Here is an 18482-nt window from a genome sequence, read left to right as displayed (position 1 = left end):
AAGCCCGGATGGATATTACTGGACTATCACTCAGACCAACGAGGTGAACTCAGACAAAAACCGTGTGTACTCACGTGCCGAGGACTTCTTTAAAATCAAAAATCTTCTTAATGTCGTCGACTTGTTTTTTCCACGTTTCCCCTCTGCCGGTGGTGTCTCCGTTCTCCCGAGCCATGGCGCTGCTTTGCCGGCCCAAGTCTGACCCCAACACTGGGCTGCGGGAGCAAGGATGCGAAAATAAAATAAGACTACAGGAGGAGGGGTGGTGTTGGGGAAGAAGACGTGGGCTAGAGTGTTAGGGGTTTGAGAGTCCTGATGGTCTGGGATCCGCTGCTGCAGGACCATGTGAGTCCTCCTGCAGGTTACCGTGTCCCCGCTTCCTCCTCCTCTTTCTCTCTCTCACTCTCTCTCCCTTTATCCGCTCCCCCTCCTGCCTCCTCCTCCGTCTGGATAGTGGCTGCGTAAACGTAGACGAATAACAAAAGAGCCTCCGCCACGGTCTTTCAAAATAAGAGCATGTTACTTGACAAGCCAAAATTTAGCTGGAATAATATTATTAATAACATTTTTCTTGCAACTGCCACAGCTATTATACAGTCTTCAATCAGCCCCAGAATCCCTAGGCTAACAGTAAACTCAAAGCATAGGATTTAAGAACGGGGGAAATCATTTGCTGACGCTGTGAGTCTGAATTACTTCATTAGCTTTTGGTATGTACAAAGAAAAAAAAGATGAAAAAACCCCCCCCTGTAAAACACAATAAAATAAATCGAGTAGACTAATTTTCTGGACTTTCACCAATGGGGGCGGGAAGTAGTAAATAAATTAATCAGTCTAAAAAAACACTCTTCCAGATTTTTTATTTTCTTATCCAATGACGTTTTGTTTGTTTTTTTCATTCACTGGATAAGAAATTAACCAATAATTTAAATAACCTATTTTCTGGGTTTACAGTCAAATAAAATGGAAACTCATACTTCACTTTCACCAAACTGGTTAATCACGTCTCACTCTTGAAAGATGTTTTATCAAACAGTTTCACATATACGCTATCTGGAATGATTTATTTCACGTCACTCATTTTTTTCCCCCCCAAAAAAAATTGTTTTATTTTGAAGACAGAGCCTCACAACTTCCGGCATCGCGTTTGTCAAGCATCTCTAACTTGGCGGCTAATCTGCTTCCACCTGCAATTCGATAAACGTCTTTAATAAACGCCTTTAATTGGTGAACACCCCCCCACCCCCCCGTTCCCACTGTTGCATGAAATATCTAGTGTGTTCAAATCCACCTCTTTGCTTCTATGATTGTGATTGTTTATTTAACAACTGCGTCCAAGTCATACTCTGGCAGTGAGTGTTATGACATTAAAGAGAGCCGGTGGAATGCTGCTCCTTGCATCCTGCTACTTCTTTTGAGCAGCAAATTCGCAATGCGCCAGCATTATGACAACAGCTATCATGTATTCATCACCATGTGGGATCCCTAAAGGCGTCCATGTGGCTCAGCGGGGCGCCCAGGGATCAGCGGGGAGCCCAGCTGCAGCAGCGTGCTCACCTAAGTTACAGTGGTCCTCATAACACCTGGATTGCAGACGGAAAGAGCGGTGATCCCCGGGCTCTGACAGCTGCAGGGGCTGAGGTCAGCTCAGGCCGCGTTACTGCCCACAACACACGCGCACATACACGCGCGCACACACACTAGGTTATGTTTGCACTATAAGGAGACAGAGAGAGATAGAGAGAGAGGGGGGTGGAGGACAATGTGTTGCAGCTTCAGCTGCTCATGAGTATTCCGGCTGCAAACTACTGCAGCTCTTCCTCAGCAGCATCCGAGGAAACCTCCTCTCCCCCACGCTCTCCCCCCTCATCCTAGTCTTTTTCTCTGAGTCAGCAAACCTGACCTCCCCCGGTGAAAGATGATTACCCGGCTGCAAAGGGAGGGAGGATCCTAGGTGGGTGTTAGAGCCATGGTTAAAAAAGAAGATGAAGGTCATGGAAGACGAATGGGGCCCACTTACTGCCTGCAGCTTGAACACTGACATTCTAAATGCAGACATGTGCGCACGTACAGAAATCATTTGCCTGGCTGAGATGCTGATATACATATTTCCTCTAATGTCAAACCCACCAACGATTTCACACTCTGAAATGGCTTGTATTAAATGACCCACTCCCAGCCCCCAACTCAGTACAGCTTCCATCCTACCTGACATCTGACTTGATGTAATGTGTGGATGGATGAAAGGATTTCTTTAGCAGCTGATGTTATACTGAAATGCAGTCACGATCTACCATATTAAGGAGCTGGATATTTGCTTAGGTGCCAACCAAAGAAGCTGGATTTTGCGGTACTCAACATTACATTCTTTGGAACAATAGGTCAGGGTTTCAATCCTGGTCAGGGAATGCATTCCGTAAGAGTATCCACAAAACACTATACTAGCCTGGAAGTCAGCTGTTGAGGAACAATGACAAACTGAAAAGAAGTATGTCTGAAACAAGGCATACATGGACTCGATGAACTGGCAGCTGACTCAATGACAGCGGATATATATGCAACACATGGGAACTGTAGAATAGCAGAAAACAAACATCCACAATGACTGAGAAGCACTTGGCAGCTCAGTGCTATAAGACAAATAGAACACAGATATGACTGAAGCTGGAGCTCGAGAGGTTACTGCACAGCATTTAGCATGAGCAGCATGGATATGATGAGGCAGCCCTGGTAAAGGACATCAGTCTAACTGAAGCACATGATGCCCAACCACTTGCAAGGAGAGATGCTGAGGATCAAAATTGACGGCAGAATAAAGGTAGCAACCGAGGCGATCACACCCAGCAGAAATAGAGATTCATCAGACCAGGCAACATTTTCCAATCTTCTGCTGACGAGTATTACTTAGCCTGTATGAACTGTAGCCTCAGCTTCCTGTTCTTAGCTGACAAGAATGACACCTGGTGTGGTCTTCTGCTGCTTCAAGGTTCAGTGTGTTGTATACTCAGAGACACTCTTCTGCATACCTTGCATACAAGTGGTTAATTGAGCTATTGTTGCCTTCTTATCAGCCCTTATTACTGCCATATGATTGGCTCATAGACATATATCTTAAACAGTTGAACAAGTGTACCTAATAATGTGAGCAGAGAGTGTAACTGCAGGCCTATCGTATCTGTATTTTTTTTAGCTTGATGCACTTAATGAACTGGAGTCAGTGTGACTGTGTGTGTGTGTACGTACATCTATATTTTTAATCACAGACTGGAGTTCATCATTAGCTAAGCTTTGTATTTACCCTTTATTTAGTCTTTATGACCAAGATCAGATTTTGTGATTTGCCCCCTCCCCCCAACAGCAAATACCCCGTGTCACATTTCAGCAGACAAGCTCGTCCTTATTTCCAGGTCAAACTGGATGTTTACATACACGTTTCAGTTTCATAATGATGACAAGTGGCGAGGCGTATTCACAATATTTGTGTCATGCACACTGTTGCTGCTCGTCCACAGCGGTTTACCTGGCGAGCTGTACCTCTGACACCCACTCTTTCATCTCCCCATAATTGCTCCATCAATCCAGTGAAGAGGAAAAGAGGAAAAAAAGGAAAAGAAACAAAGTACTGCCCTGTGTCGTGCGTGCACAGCTCATTTAGCTCTCGGGGTAATGAGAGCTGTTGCGTAAAAGTGCAATCAATTTCTAATGTGCTGGTTTACAGCACCCACCAGACTGACAGCCGAGTCAATACACGACAAAGAAGTTTAATGGTGTTCTTTGGAGCAACAGTCTACATTGATGCGTGATGAGGGGAGAAAAAAAAAGAAATAACAGGACTCCAAATGAGCGCTGGGAGCAATGACTGTGTCAAAACTGCTCAGAGGAAATTGGCAGGGAAAGATGGAGGAGCTGGGATTTCTGGCAAGAAAATTAAAGGTGACTCAGTGATGAAGGGTTTTAGTGTTAAATAGAGAAGTCTGTCAGCCCCATAGGTAAAGAAACAAACTAACACTGTGTGTGTGTATCAGATTGATTTCAAACCAAGAGAGACTGTTTTTGAGATGTGATACAGATACACAGACTACTGCACAGGCTCAAAGTATAAAAGCAAACATTCTTTACATTGTTAATGAATACATCATTTTACAGTAACACAGTCCCCGCCCCCACAAAAAGTGAAATAACCAACCCCTGGACACGGCAGAGGCCTCTATTAAGATCGGCAATAAGGCGCTAGGCAGTGTCGAAGGAAATGAGTCCCTAAGGAACGGGTAACACAATCTGCTAATTTAACATGCTCCATTCGAGTAATGTGAAGGAGCTATTTAGGAAATCCCAGGTATACCGCGTACCATTCTGAGATTTTAAAAAAAAAAAAAAAGTAGAAGGAACTGGTGCTGAAACAGAAGAGAGGGTGAAGAGTCACTTCATGCAGATTTTATATGGAGAGCCGATGACGCTGATGTCACTGTGGCGTGTTCTCCTGCTCTTCCTCCTCCTCCTCAGACTCTTCCTGTTGGCTTTTCTTCTGCGAACAGGAGAAGAAGGAGAGGAGAGTTTAACCCTTCACTGCAGTCATCTGTCATTTTACACTAGTGTAGTGTTTGAGTTGAGTATAACATTAGAAATTAGTACTTTTCTTGTACGTTTTTTATGGTAATAAAAATAATCAAAAACTCTCCACGTCATATGATTAAGTTTAGGGGAAGATTGCAGTAACGGAGTCAGCACCAGATGAGCTCAGCATGTCCAGTGGTTACTGATGGGATGCTCTCTAAAGGTCCCAGCTGGTAGTACAATGGTGGTCAGTCAGTGGTCAAACTTTAGAGAACCTGGGCTACATGCTGGTGCAAGAAGTTGAGTTTTTTCTGCTGCAGCCGTAGCTGAAAATGCACTCACTATGTCTTTTGTTTCAACGCCTGAATGGCAAACAACATTTGCGTTCATGCATGACGACGTGTTCGTCATGCATGAACGCAACTTTCCAGGACCTACCAGCTTGAGGAAGTCGATAAGTTTGTATGCATCCTCTCCTGTGGAGAGGTCGACAAAGTCCCGTGGAATTCTGTAGCTCAGACAGGGGCTGGGTTGCACCGTCACCTCGCTGGTGGTGTAGCGGAACGCCGGGCCTTCCTGCACAGGTCCACAGACACACTGAGCATTCATTAAGACTCCAGAGTGTGTTGCAATACGGGACATACAGTATACAATGACTGACCTGCTGCTCTGCGACCTCTCCAGACGTCAGCTCGCCCCAGGTGAACAGCAGCGAGTCAGTCACCTCTCCGAATGGGTTCAGGTCGATGAGCCACACCCTCCCCTGCGACACACACGAAGACACATACTACACGTAAATGCAGCTCACAAAGTGTGTGTTGGGTTTTTTTTGATTTATCAGGAAAAACATTCAGTATCGAGTTACCTGGCTGTCTCTGTAAACATCAAACACAACTGTAAAGCAGAAAAAAACATCTGAATGAGTAATCATTTAACATTCACACTATTGTCTCGCACAACTTCAAAAAGCAAACTTTTATTACCACCTCACATTAAACATTAAAATCACAATTAAGTGAAATGTCATCAGTCTTCGCTTTCATTTCCGTCCTGCCTAAATGACCCCATTTTTAACAGTACATATTTAATGACTTTCAGTACTCCACAAAAAGTCTGTTTCTGTCTGAGGAGAACTTACAAAACTGAAAATACTGCATTAAAATTTACATGTACAGGGAAAAATAAAAGCAGGCTGATGCTCACAGTCTTCATCCAGGAAGTTGTACTGGATGTGCTGGCTGAAGAAGTCCTGAATGGCCTGGCTTATCTGCTCCTCCTGCTTCAGGATGTGCTGGTAATACTGCGTGTAGTCTCTCTGGGAGATAGCTGGGAGATCGCACAGACACATCGTCAGCACACTTTAGATTACATTTTATAATTGGTTCTAAATTAGCCTCCTGAATAACTGTACAGAGAATTTTTAAAAATAATTCCCGTCTCACGCATGAAGCGTACTCTCTTTATGTCCATTTGTAGCCACTCGGTGGCTAACGTGATCAAACGCAGTGCAGATATTTATGGACAACACTCAGGTAAAAGAAGAAGAGGGACAGTTTTTACCGATCAGTTTGTTTTCTTTGACAAAGCAGCGAAACTCTCCGCCAGGAATCAGCTCACTCCACTTCCTCAGTACCAGCTGAAGAAAGAAGACAAGTGTTAGAGTGTGAGACAACCATTAAAGAGGAGACACTTGCGCTAGTAAGCCAATAGAAATACTTAAATACGGCAGCAGATTTGCTGATAATACAAGGAAACCCAAAGAATGTGTTAGTGCTCTGCATGCAAATTACTCCCAACTGAATCAATATGTAATGAAGTTTTCAGATGACACCATTATTCTTAGTTTACTCACATGCAAGTCTGACATTTTAAACCAGGACTGGACAGGCTTGTGAAATGGTGTCATTCAAAAAAACAAACAAAAAACTGAAGAAACGATGGTAGGTGCAGGATCCTTTGCAGATCAAACCTCTCTAACTGTTTTATTTGATCTTATTTAGTTGCACTACAGTATTTTTTTTTTACCCAGTCCTGTTATGTGCATTCAATTCCATTGAGCAATGCATATAAACAACAAAGGGATGTGAATATTACTGTACACAGCAATGACATTACACAGGTTACTTTGTACAAACACACTGAAAGTGCGTTTACTTGGCTCATAAATGTGGCCGTGATTGTAAAGCAATCAATCAGCATCTCCGTTTCCTTGGAGACTCCAGGATTTCGGTTCTGCTGCAATGTCTTTTTTTTTCTTTTTCCCCAGCGTGCTTCTATAGAGTCCACCTCTAACACCTGTAGTAGTCAAGTTTTTAAGTTTTAGTTGAATGGCAGGAAAAATCATGGGATCGACCTCCCCGACATTTTTGTATTTTCGCTGGCTGTCTGGCATGATTTTAGCCAATCCTTCACATGACTGAATCCAAGTTTGTGCTAATAAATGCTGGTAGGAAGTACAGGCTCCCTTTGTGTAAGCACACCAGCTATAAACACTCATTTTTCTCCTCTGTCAGTTAAACTGATAAATAAAACAGCTCATGCAGAACAGAGAGGATCTGTTGTTACTTCAACTCTTTCCCTCCTTAGTCACGTATTAAGGATAAACCTTGTTTCTCTCTTTTGAACTGACATGTTTTTGTTGTATTTCAGGTCTCCTTCCAGAACTAAATGACTGGATGTGCATTAGAAGTTAGTGAGGGTGATCTTTGCCTGTATAGCTTATCTGGACTACCCTCGGGAAAAACCTAATACCCAATCTAATAGTTGACAAACTCCATCTTTATTGATATAAACTGAGGTGTCAAAACTTATTAGGGGAAGTCAGAAAAGGTCGCCACTTGTTGCTCTCATGTTTGTGGGTGTCTGTTTTTTGATGTAGCGGTTGGCTGACAATTATTAACTAATCTTATTTCATATGCAAACAGCCTAATGGCCAACACAGGATGACTCACCAGGTCACGAAAAACAAGCCTGTAAGAAAATGACCTCTCTTGACTTATGACCCAGTCATTGCTTTTCTGGTGAGTTTTCAGTCTCAGCTACTTACTGAATACAATGTTTGTTTTTAAGAAATTACTGGTGTATTTGGAGTCAAACAGATCATAGAGATCAGGGTATGTTTTACAAGTGGCTGCTGTATGAGTCTGGAAAGTCCACAGGCTTTTTAGTCAGAGCCAGCGCTCCCTCATAATCTCCAAAACCAAAATAAGCTCGGGGTTATAATAACAGGTGCTGTCACAATGCAAAGAGACTAATCAAACATGATTTCTTTTGAAAATGTTGAGGAGTGTAAATGGTGAAGTTTTTTGTGAAACCGTTTCTCTCCAGTTTTTTGAATAAGTCTTAAATTTTAATCTTTGCATTTTTCTGTTGGGTTCTCAAAATGCCAACTTTGGGAGCCAGCGAGTGACTGAGGCGCCATAAAAAGACACATTTGTAGTTTGTGTTCATAAAGTGACAGCTCAGAAAAGGGTTTTACTTTTAGTTTTTTCTAGGTTTTATTCTTCTTAATCATAAAGAGAGGTGGCATTTCTTGACTCCAGCTATATTTGTTATTGTCAGAGGGATTTACTCTGCTGTGATGGCTCAAATAGAAGAGCTACAACTGAACAGAAACGCTCTCTTGGTCTTGCTCTGAGCTCTGTATTACAGTGGGACAGCAGTATTACACTGTTTCACCCATCATCCTCACCATATGCTACCAACAGCTGCCACTGGCCCTCGGGCCATACTTTGGCAATCTTTTAACAGCGATGAGAACCACTGTGAGCTGATTTAAGTGCTCGAGTAATTTCAGTTATTTCCATAACGACGTGGGGTCGGCAACCAGCAGAAGCCAGAGGGTTTTTTGTTCTATCAGTCCTTTTAAACAAGAAGCTAAACACTCAACAGCACCTTCAATATTTGCATCGGTTCAGCTGCTCATTAAAAGAATGATCTAATCAGCCAATCACATGACAGAAATGCATTTAGGCATGTAGACATAGACAAGGTGGCCTGTTGATATTCAAACTAAGTAAGGTAATTGAAAAGACTTTGAATGGTTGTTGCTGCCAGAGAGTCTAATCTGATCTACTTTTTTGTTGTTCCAGATTTATGTTCTATTATATTTTGTGAACATGTGTAAAGCAAGAGTAAATTAAGCCTCAGGGTAATGACACAAAAACACATTTGGAGACTATTCTCTTAGCATGTGCTGCAGTGCTATTATGTGTACAATATTCTTTATGGTGGGAAAAAGAAAGTATATACCTCATAGTTGATGACTGGGTCTGGGGAGTCCTGGTCGCTGCATTGAAGGAATCTGAACATGGAAATGACAAAAAAGTAATAATAAAAACCTTAAAAATTTACTTTTCACTTTCCCCGCACTGCTCCACAACCACTGCCCATACTGAATGTTTGTCATGGAGTGTGAAGCAGCGAGAGGTAAATCTACAGCCCAGCAAATTTTCCAGCCAACACTGCCAGTTCAAATGGGCCTGCGCACACCACACCAGGTGTTTTTCCTTTTTTCTTTCTTTAAACGAACCCAGTTGTTTACGATTGTGATGTTGTTGTTAGGCAATGGGACTTACGGCTGGGTGAGGTCATGCGTGATGAAGTCGGAACTTTTGAAGAGCAGAAATATATCACTGAGGCTGCGACACTGCAGGGAGCTGTTCAGAGCAATCCAGTTCGCATCCTGTAGGGAGGGGAAACAAACACACACGTTAAGTTACACTGGATATAAAACGTGTGCATTCAGCTGTTAAAATGACAACATGCTGTGCTGTTAAAAAATGAGACCACAATAAATCATTTGAAAATGAGGCTGCCAAGAGTCCTACATGTCCTACATGTTACAATCTCCCAGATTCTCCATGTGTCTCAACTATGAGGTAGGATGGCAATAAAAAAAGCCTTTTCTTAGAAAGAAAAACATTCAAGCCAGGTTACAGTTCGCAAAAAATACATCATGTCTCCCAAAAGCATGTGGGAAAATGTGTTACAGTATGATAAGACTATCTGGCCACAATTCCAAAGGCATGTTTGGTGCAAAAACCAAGGTAAAGCATGGTGGTGGCATAATCATGATTTGAGGTTGCTTTGCATTAGTCAAGGTGAAGGGAATTGTGAACACTCCCAAATACCACTCACTTTTAGTCTAAAACCTTCAGTATGACATGACAGAGAGCCTAAACGTAAATTCAAATAAAATGTAAATTCGAATGGCAAAGCTGGATTTCAGATCAAACAGAAAAATCAAATCAAAATAGAAAATCTGAGGGGAGATGTTAAGAGGATTGTGAAAAGGAGACGCCCTCACAATCTGACAGATCTGGAGAGGTTTTGCAAGGAATGGTGGAAAAATGTTGCGAAGTCAAGTTTTGCCATGCTGATAGACTGAATGTTTTGATTATATCAAAAAGTGCTTCAATAGTATTAGCTTAAGGGTGTGCCCACTTATGCAACTAGCTTATTGCACTTGGATTTATTTGGTTTTCACTTGAACTGTAAAGGTTATAGGTCACATCAAAGGTGGGAAACATGACTTATTATGGTTTCGTCACACTAACATCAGAAAAACCTGGCAGGACTATATGCCCTCATCCTTAATGAATAATTCATGAGGCATTTAGTGACAAACAGATGTTGGTCATGCTAACACTCTTCAATCTGAAGCAGAGGAAAGCAGTGTTTTTACCCGTGGTGCGCTCCAATTGAGTTTAGGGAATACACGCCCACCCAGGCTGTTTATGGCCTCCAGCACTTTAGAGGTGAACTCTGGAAACTCAGGAGCCTGGCAGAAACATGACATTTCAGGCTGTTATTCCCACCAAGCAAAATGATACTACAGGCTTAAAGGTGAGGTCATGCACATTTATTACATATATGCAACCTGATTTAAAGAAGAATGAGTTCACCTCTTTAGCTTAAATGCTTATATCTATATTAACATAACAGCACACATATGAAGAAACATATACATGGAAGTAATGTAAACTACAAACTGATACTCGGCTATTTTTTTAGCAAAATGGTTTTACGTAATCATCCGAATTGACTGTCTTTGGTTTAACTGTAAATATATAATAATGAATACATAACATATATCCTAACATTTTAGATGTAACAGAAAACCTTAAAAATGAGGCGCACTTGGACCCATTAAGGACACTTACAGTGACTGTTGTAGTTGTTTCATCGTCTGACCACTAGAAGGGAGGAGAGAGTTAGAAACTTGATCGGCCATGCTTCAAATGAGCATCCACCACTGTAACAGCACATATGTGACACCAAAGACATGAAAGCTTAATATGTCACATTTAAGGTTTTAAATTTGTTTCACACTTATTTAGGTCATATTCAGTGCGATAGTGACAGTGCGATCCATTTATGATTTTTGTGACGTTCTTCCAATCTTGAAAAAAGGCTCCAGCTTACCTGAATGTCTTCCTCTGCATCTGAGTCGCTGTTGTTAGTTTGTGTCTGCTGTGTGTTGTGGTCACTTGAGGGAAGAGAGAATGAGGAAAAGTGTAAAATCAGAAGAGACAGCATGTAATCTGTGAGCAACTGTCATAACGCCCAATTACGTTTAAATCATGATTTCCACGACAGAATACGTTTGTGAAATTTCACATAGGAAACATAACCGTCTGTGTGTGTGTGTGTGTGTGTGTGCGTAGTCTGATACCTCCCAGAGACTACCAGTGTCCCATCGTCCAGTAAATAGTCTATTACATTCTGAGGCAGTGGAAGAATCAGACTGGAAAACAAGACGAACCATATCACGTATATAATACACAGAAAACAACAAAATATATGAAATAAAAGCACAGAAGTAGAAGAAGGGTGCACTGTTTACTATTTACACTCACGAAGACAGAAAGGGCAGCTGTCTGCTTTTTGTCTGTCGGCTAACGTTAGCAGCCGGCTAGCTGGCCTTTATTTTACAGCAACAATTATAAAAACATTCAGTGCACTTGCTCTACAAACGTTAGCAGTTTACCTTTTAATCGTATGTTTCTTAAATATCGGATACCAAACCGAAAACTGACAGTTGACAACTTGCTCCTTCTTCATGCTGCAATATCCTGTAAAGGAAACGAGTCCATCAGTAAATAACTTCCGAATCTCTTTTAGAAACACATTAAAATTCTGGCTTGAAATTACACAAAATCTTCACAGTTATGAATCGATTTTAATGATTTTAATTTTACTCAGAAAACGGTGAAAATAAATACATTAGTTAGCTGTTGGTACAATTAAAAATCGTGCCATAAGTTTTCGCTCAGGGAATCATTTTCATGGTGCACATGTAGGCGTGCAGTGAGCTGACGGAGATCGTTTATTAAAAAGAAGACCTCACTGTGGATGCCTTAAACTACAATTGTAAACGTAAAAAAATAAAAATTTTATTTATTTTAAAGAATTAACCGGATTCATATATAGGTGTATTTTCCGTGAAATGTCTTAATTTTTTTTTACTGCAAACAAAGCCGATCATTAAAACTAGAATGAAGTAATTGCTGGATTTGTATTGAAAATATTTCATTAAAAATGTTAACATTGAAACTGTTTATTGAAATAGATTTAAGTCTCTCGGTTCTTCCCATTATTGTGACGTTTGTTGTATCAGGAAGTGGCAGCAGAGTGACTCATCATCGTTTCTCTACTCTCTACAACTAGTCACACACGAAAGGGAGTTCACGTGAGTTAATTTGAGTGTTTTTTTTACAAATTTACCGGATTGTTAAAAGTTTGAAATACTCGAGCTCTGGCAGTTTGTAGCACTGTGAAGGGTAAAGCAGATACCCGCCGTTAAATAAACAAAGAAACACAGGGAAGGAAAGCTAAATGCGGAAAGGTAGGGGGAAATTGAACGGTCTTGCAGTTGCCTGGCTCTGGCAGCTAATTGAGTAGCTCATGATCTGAAACGTCTCTTCAGCGTTTAAGCACGGGTCGATACAACTGCTTTATTTTCCTGCCCAGGTCAGGCTTTCTGACTCGTCTTTCTTTCATTTTCAGTCGGACAGTAACAATGAGCAACCACGAAGAACCCAAAGACACTGCAGCTCCTCACATTGTGAAAGAAGAGGTGTGTGTGTTTAAATGTTTGTGAATGAGGGCGTTCAGAAAAAAAATGTCGACGCTAGCAGTATAAAATTGCTATAATAGTGCATTGGCTATAAATTGGCTTCACTTGTGTAATATAAAAATTGTGTTATACAGTTTAAAGTAATAAAGTTTCAATGTGGAGCTTCCATGTTAGTTTACTGAACAGTAGGCATGTGATGAGCTGTGTGTATGTGTTTGTTTGTTTTCTAGCTTATTGCGGCAGGGAAATGGGTGAAGCTGGAAAAGACTACATATGTGGACCCCGCTGGAAACACCAGGTATTGTTCTGTCTGTGGGTTTCCATATTCTCAGTGAGATTAATTAACACTGATAAATAGTGGATAGTAATATAAAACATAGCCTGAGTTTAAAATAATGAGTCTATGTGCAGTGACAAAAAGATCTTTATTTAATTTAGAAATTTGGGAAATTTTGGTGTTTATCCAGACAAAACAATAAATTTAATGTGTAATATAATAGCTTAAATAAAATGGAGTAGCTTGAAAGAATAACACAGAACACATTGCTGGTCTGTTGAGGTGAAGAGAGAGCCAAATGTGAAAGCAACGGTACTATTTTACTGTTAGTGCTACATCCCTACCCCCACCAATGGTCATGATCTATGGGTAGCAATGGAAAGAATGAGATCGCGAATCCACACTCTGGAAATAAGCATCCTCCGAGTGGTGGCTGAGCTGAGGGCGAGAAGGGGCTCTGGGTAGAACCGCTGCCTCTCCACAAAGGAGTCGTCTGAAGTGGTTTGAGCATCTAAGATAGTGCCTGGGTCCCTTCTAGGCAAGGTATGTCTTACTTGGAGGAGACCCCAGGGTAGACCTAGGATTTGCTGCGGAGGTTATGTCTCTCAGATGGATTGGGAAAAACTCTTTCCAATGGAAGACTTGGAAGAGGTGGCTAGGAAGAAGGAAGTCTGAGCATCTCTGCTTAGACTGCTACCCAGCGACGTAGACACATAATTCAGTTTTTTTTCACCATCATCATTCATTTTTACTCTTAGCGACGTACAAACCTGTCTGAAACACTCAGTTTCAGAGAGGTTTTTTGCTGCTCTTGTCTCTATACGATGTCAGTAGATGGTTATGTGGATGTTTCCTCTCAGGAGCCCCACCCACCAACTGTTCAAAAATGTTGATTTTGATGGGCAGCCAATCAGAAGAAAGTTAGCTTAACTGGAAGAGGAAGGAAGGATGGTAGAACAGCACAACAGGTCCACCCTTAAACTACTTTGATTACCTGTTTTAAACCTCCAGAACCTGGGAGACTGTGAAACGGACAACGAGGCGGGCCAACACTGAAGCAGATGGTGAGCGTATCTTCTTTCATTTTCTGGTTGTTCAGCTTTTGCCAGAGTTATTGAAGGCATAACACATATTTCCTCCAGGTGTGGGAATAATCGCTCTGCTGAAACGGACGCTGCATAAGGACTGCGTAGTGATGGTGAAGCAGTTCCGCCCTCCTCTGGGATGCTGCACTCTGGAGTTTCCTGCAGGTCAGTTTTTTCACTCATGATGTGCTCGATGATGGAGTATGTTCCAGGGTAATGAGAAGTGCTTAATCATCTCCAAGTTGGCACTTTGTTATTTTTCTGTTGTTTAGGATTGATCGATGAGGGGGAAACTGCCGAGGCGGCTGCACTGAGGGAACTGAAGGAGGAAACTGGTTACACAGGAGAAGTAGTAGGAGTCACTCCAGGTACTATTACACACCATACTTCATACTTCATTCGATTCAGGGATCGGCAGGATGAAGTGTCCATACACATTTTATCTTTGAAAATTCCAATAAGAGCGATAAGGTTTTTAAGTAGACTGATAAGTTTGTTTTGGCTAACATTATTGCTTTGCTTGCAGCAACCTGTCTGGACCCTGGTCTGTCTAACTGCACCATTCAGACTATCCTGGTCAACATCAATGGTGACGATGTGGAGAATATCAACCCAACACAGAAGCTGGGTGAGAAAACATTTCACAACTCAGTTTTTTCACCATCATCATTCATTTTTACTCTAACTTGTTTAGGACATAATTCAGTTGGCCATGTTGCCTTCATCACTTTTCTTAGATTCACTTACAAGCAGAATTCCTGTGCAGTAATCTGAAGCCGGTGCTAAAATAATTAAACTGTATTCTAGAGAGAAAACTTGATGTTTTTCATATATATATATATATATATATATATATATTTTTTACCCTGAGCTATGCTTCATGGGTCACTGTTTCATCTGACATGATCACGGACAGAAATGACTCCCCCAGATAGCAAAGTGACCCCTGACTGGATCGACCCTGGTGTCTATTGCTGTCTGTATAGGCCAGCAGTCCACTGTTCACCTTAGCTGTTTATATGCTGCGTGAAGAGCTTCCACATCTATTTACTCTGGAGGAGGATGTAAAACTTTGTGAAAGGAGTCTGATAAAGGTCATGAGTCAGTGAAGCTCACTTCTGTCAGGCAGCTGTAGTGAGGTGAAAATTTGAGGATATGTTGAAGTTTTCTGTCAGTAAGCGCTGCTGTTTTTGAAGCTGTTAGCCAGCGTTTCTGAAACTGTCTTGAAGAGGATGTAACATTGCTGAACTCCGAACTACAAGACTGTCAGGAATAAATAAGTATGTTTGCTCGTTTTTCTTGTGTTAGTCACATTGTTTCTTTCCTCAGATGATAAAACATAGATGTCATGTCATGAGACTTCAAGTTGTTGTAGATGTAACTACATAGTAGGGCTGCCACAAACGATTATTTTGATAGTCGACTAGTCACCGATTATTTTTGCGATTAGTCGACTAATCAGATCATGCATCCATTGGACGTACAGCGTACACCAGCATACATCTGCTCTTATATAACTATCATTAGCTTGAAAATATGTGGTGTCTTGATAAACTGAGCAGATATTTGAGGTAAACACAGCTACATTCTCGCCTGAAAATATGGTAAACGCTTATTTTGTGACCCAGAAAGAATAATAAGAGTAATATTGAAACTAACTAGCTGCCGCCATTGTTGGAAACTGAGCTGGGCCACTCTATGAATTCTGGGACAGAGCTACTTCTTCTTCTTCTTCGGGGTTTAACGGCAGCTGGCATCCTTGTACATGCAGTGCTGCCATCTTCTGTTTCAGTCCGTTATTACACTCTTAAATCCTACTACTTATTCCTGCGTCTTTTGTGATCTTACAAAGCTTCAAACGACGCGTCGACTATTAAATCAGTCGTCGACGATTTTGATAGTCGACGTAATCGTGACTAGTCGACTAATCGTGGCAGCCCTACTACATAGTACTGTGTAGTACTGTTAACAAAAAAAGAAATAGGCCTTCTAATCTGTACCAAAATGTTATGATTTACCTGGATAGAACTTTATTAATCCCTTGGGTAGGTTCCTCCAGGAAATTCAGTTTCCAGTAGCAGAACGCCAACAGAAATTTGCATAGTAAAGAAATAGAATATAAAATAAAGAATATAAAGTAAAGGTGAATGAGAGAATATAATATTAGCATATATACAAAATATATAAATAGGCCATGAAATATACTCATTTATGAGATGTAGCAGCCAAATGTCTATTGCACATTTCAACTATTGTCAGTCTATTGCACAGTGATTAGTTCTTCAGTGATTGTTGTGCAAACACTAGTTTGGTTTTCCCCACCCTCCTTTGTCCTTCCCTTTCCCCTCCCCTCCAGAGAGGAGTTAACCAGTTTGACAGTGTGTGGGACAAAGGAGTTTTTATTTGTACTATTGCTCCTGTAACATGATTTCTGTCAGAGTAGGAGAATATTAGCTTACTCTTAATTAGTTTTGGTGCTTAAATGCGTTACTGTAATGAGCTCCTTGGACAGCTTCTAGACTTCATTTGGTAGTTGGATCTTCACTTTTCTCATGCAGGCTTTTACATTGCTGGGAGTAACAAGAGGTTATGGTAGTGTAGTTTATTGAAGCACACACAAAGTATCTGCCTTAACAAGCCTGTGCCCCTTTTTCTTTTCTTTTTTTAACAATTCATTCATAAATGGATGAAATAGTAATTTAGAGGTTTTGGTTGTGTTAATTAAAGTTAGGCCAAAATGAGTAGTTGGTTCATCATTTTTCCAATCTGTAAATTGAAGTTTTTGTGATCTTTCTGTTAAAAATGAACAATACCTTCGTGACTTCATGTCACTGTAGCTCACCTGCTTGAGCAGCTGATCTAATGCTGAAGCCTACTGCAGCAGTCTGGGTTAGTGTAATGACTCGAAAGTCTCAGTTGGTTTTGACATTCAAACCTTCCAGCCTCTGCAGTTCAATTGGCAATTTAGAAACAAAGTATCAATCCTGTCGTGCTGGTATTGATCCGATACAATACCAAGACTAATTGCATCTGCTGTCTCCTGTGAGTTTTATCTTTGTCATAAGCATCTGTACTCAAACATGAACTGTCCCTATCAGATTGTCCCACTGTTGTGCAGCGTTCACGTGTTAAACCTTCTAAAACATGAAGAGAAACTCAGTCTTCCCTTTTTTTATGCTTCTTAAAAAGCCAATATCATTATGTTAATCTTGTTCTCTTGTGTTGTTTTTTCTCCCCCCCCCCACAGATGATGGAGGTGAGTCATGTTTCAGTTCCTTTTTTAAGTTTCCCTCAGACATAAAGGCCCATGTGACCATTTCATTGATCTTCTCCTTCCAGAATTTGTCGAAGTTATTCTTTTACCGCTTGACGAGTTCCAGGCCAAAATAGACGGTGCGACTTTTCACACACTAAAGTTTGTGCAAGAATTCAGACTGTAAGAATTAAAGCCTAATATGAGCTTCCCTCATTTTACCCCACAGATTTGTTGCAGAAGGAAAAAATAATGGTGGATGCTAGGGTGTACATCTTCGCCATGGGGATGGCTCAGGCCTTCTTTAAGCCAAGAGAGCTGCCTGTGCTGAAGCAGTGAAGGCAACCCGCTGAAGATGAGGAATGACAGGAAGAAATAGTCTCTTTTTTTGTTACATGGGGCTTCTGCATGGGAGCACAAAATTTGGACGTGTTTTTAAAAATGAGGATTTTTTTTTTTTTTAAATTGTGAAATCAAAATATTTGTGCTTTTGGGACTAATAGAGCTATGTGTTTAAAATCATACTCAAAACCGAAAACTTGAAGTAAGGAGGAATTCAAAGCTGTGAGAAAGCAAACCTATGAAGAAGCCCTGTTTACACTACATGTGCTGGACCAGTTTTTGCTCTTGGTGTGAAGATTCCACCATAAATCATGGTTGGGCTTTAAGCCTGACAAATAGTAGTTTCCAAGTTTTTATAAGATAGCTTGACTTAACACAGGTTCTTGTAGGTTGTATTTACTGATTTGAAAACATTCCTTTACATGTACTTACATACTGTTTGACTTAATGAGAGAAAAATCCACCTCAAACTACTTACCCGTTTAAAAGCTGGCTGTTTGGGCTTTGTGGGGAAAAAACAGACTTCACTAAGTTGAATAATTCCAGCTCATGTCTCCTTTGGTCATTTCAGAATGGAAAGGAGCCATTGGTCACAAAAAACTGTCACAAAGTGATAACGGTAACATAATTAGCAGATGTATTAACATTTTAAGAGTGTAACTTCTCTGTAATGTACAGCAAATGAACTCTATTGATTTCAGTGACTGCTGTGCCTCAAACATTGATGCGGTGCAATTACCTGGAGATTTACTGTATTTACCCTAGCACCTAGAAATTACTGACCCATGAATAAACATATTCCCCCTACTTGTTCTGGAATATGTGCTTCTGTTTTAATTTTTACACTTTAACAAACAAAGATATGTTTGGTTTTTTAAAATGTACTTTTTA

The 18482-nt window shown here is 40.8% G+C and overlaps 3 protein-coding genes across 4 annotated transcripts in view; 1 reads left to right on the top strand and 2 right to left on the bottom strand.

The window, feature by feature from the left end:
* The window catches only part of camk1da (calcium/calmodulin-dependent protein kinase 1Da), a 74266-nt gene extending 73819 nt beyond the window's left edge, over positions 1 to 447 (bottom strand). Inside the window, exon 1 of the mRNA XM_084911175.1 lies at positions 75 to 447. Within this exon, the coding sequence (XP_084767301.1) occupies positions 75 to 175 (101 nt within the window). The 5' untranslated portion in view covers positions 176 to 447. The remainder of the gene's footprint in view (positions 1 to 74) is intronic.
* Positions 448 to 3745: 3298 nt separating this feature from the next.
* Positions 3746 to 11675, bottom strand: cdc123 (cell division cycle 123 homolog (S. cerevisiae)). Its single transcript, XM_084910659.1, has 13 exons — positions 11546 to 11675; positions 11231 to 11302; positions 10981 to 11044; positions 10719 to 10751; positions 10241 to 10336; positions 9132 to 9238; positions 8806 to 8857; positions 6115 to 6190; positions 5758 to 5880; positions 5420 to 5448; positions 5216 to 5317; positions 4993 to 5130; positions 3746 to 4525 (listed from the first exon to the last, which is right to left on the bottom strand). Exons 1-13 carry the CDS (start codon positions 11617 to 11619, stop codon positions 4463 to 4465), a joined length of 1029 nt encoding a protein of 342 aa, XP_084766785.1. The 5' UTR covers positions 11620 to 11675; the 3' UTR covers positions 3746 to 4462.
* A 496-nt stretch (positions 11676 to 12171) lies between these two features.
* Positions 12172 to 18410, top strand: nudt5 (nudix (nucleoside diphosphate linked moiety X)-type motif 5). 2 transcript variants are annotated; one of them, XM_084910135.1, is made up of 9 exons: positions 12172 to 12247; positions 12565 to 12634; positions 12865 to 12932; positions 13923 to 13975; positions 14054 to 14161; positions 14269 to 14364; positions 14523 to 14624; positions 17336 to 17389; positions 17479 to 18410. In XM_084910135.1, the coding sequence occupies exons 2-9, from the start codon at positions 12578 to 12580 to the stop codon at positions 17586 to 17588; spliced, it is 648 nt and encodes a 215-aa protein (XP_084766261.1). In that variant the 5' UTR covers positions 12172 to 12247; positions 12565 to 12577; the 3' UTR covers positions 17589 to 18410. The 2 variants fall into 2 exon arrangements, with proteins under 2 accessions (XP_084766261.1, XP_084766260.1); XM_084910134.1 differs by lacking the exons at positions 12172 to 12247; positions 17336 to 17389; positions 17479 to 18410 and adding an exon at positions 12263 to 12403 and having other exon boundaries at positions 14523 to 14785.
* The last annotated feature ends 72 nt before the right edge of the window (positions 18411 to 18482 follow it).

Source organism: Perissodus microlepis, chromosome 17 (genome assembly GCF_051167445.1).
Source record: "Perissodus microlepis isolate ML-2025 ecotype Zambia chromosome 17, ASM5116744v1, whole genome shotgun sequence".
Lineage (NCBI taxonomy): Eukaryota > Metazoa > Chordata > Actinopteri > Cichliformes > Cichlidae > Perissodus > Perissodus microlepis.
The sequence above is the reverse complement of the archived record's forward strand: the minus strand, read 5'-3'. Positions and strand labels throughout refer to the sequence as shown.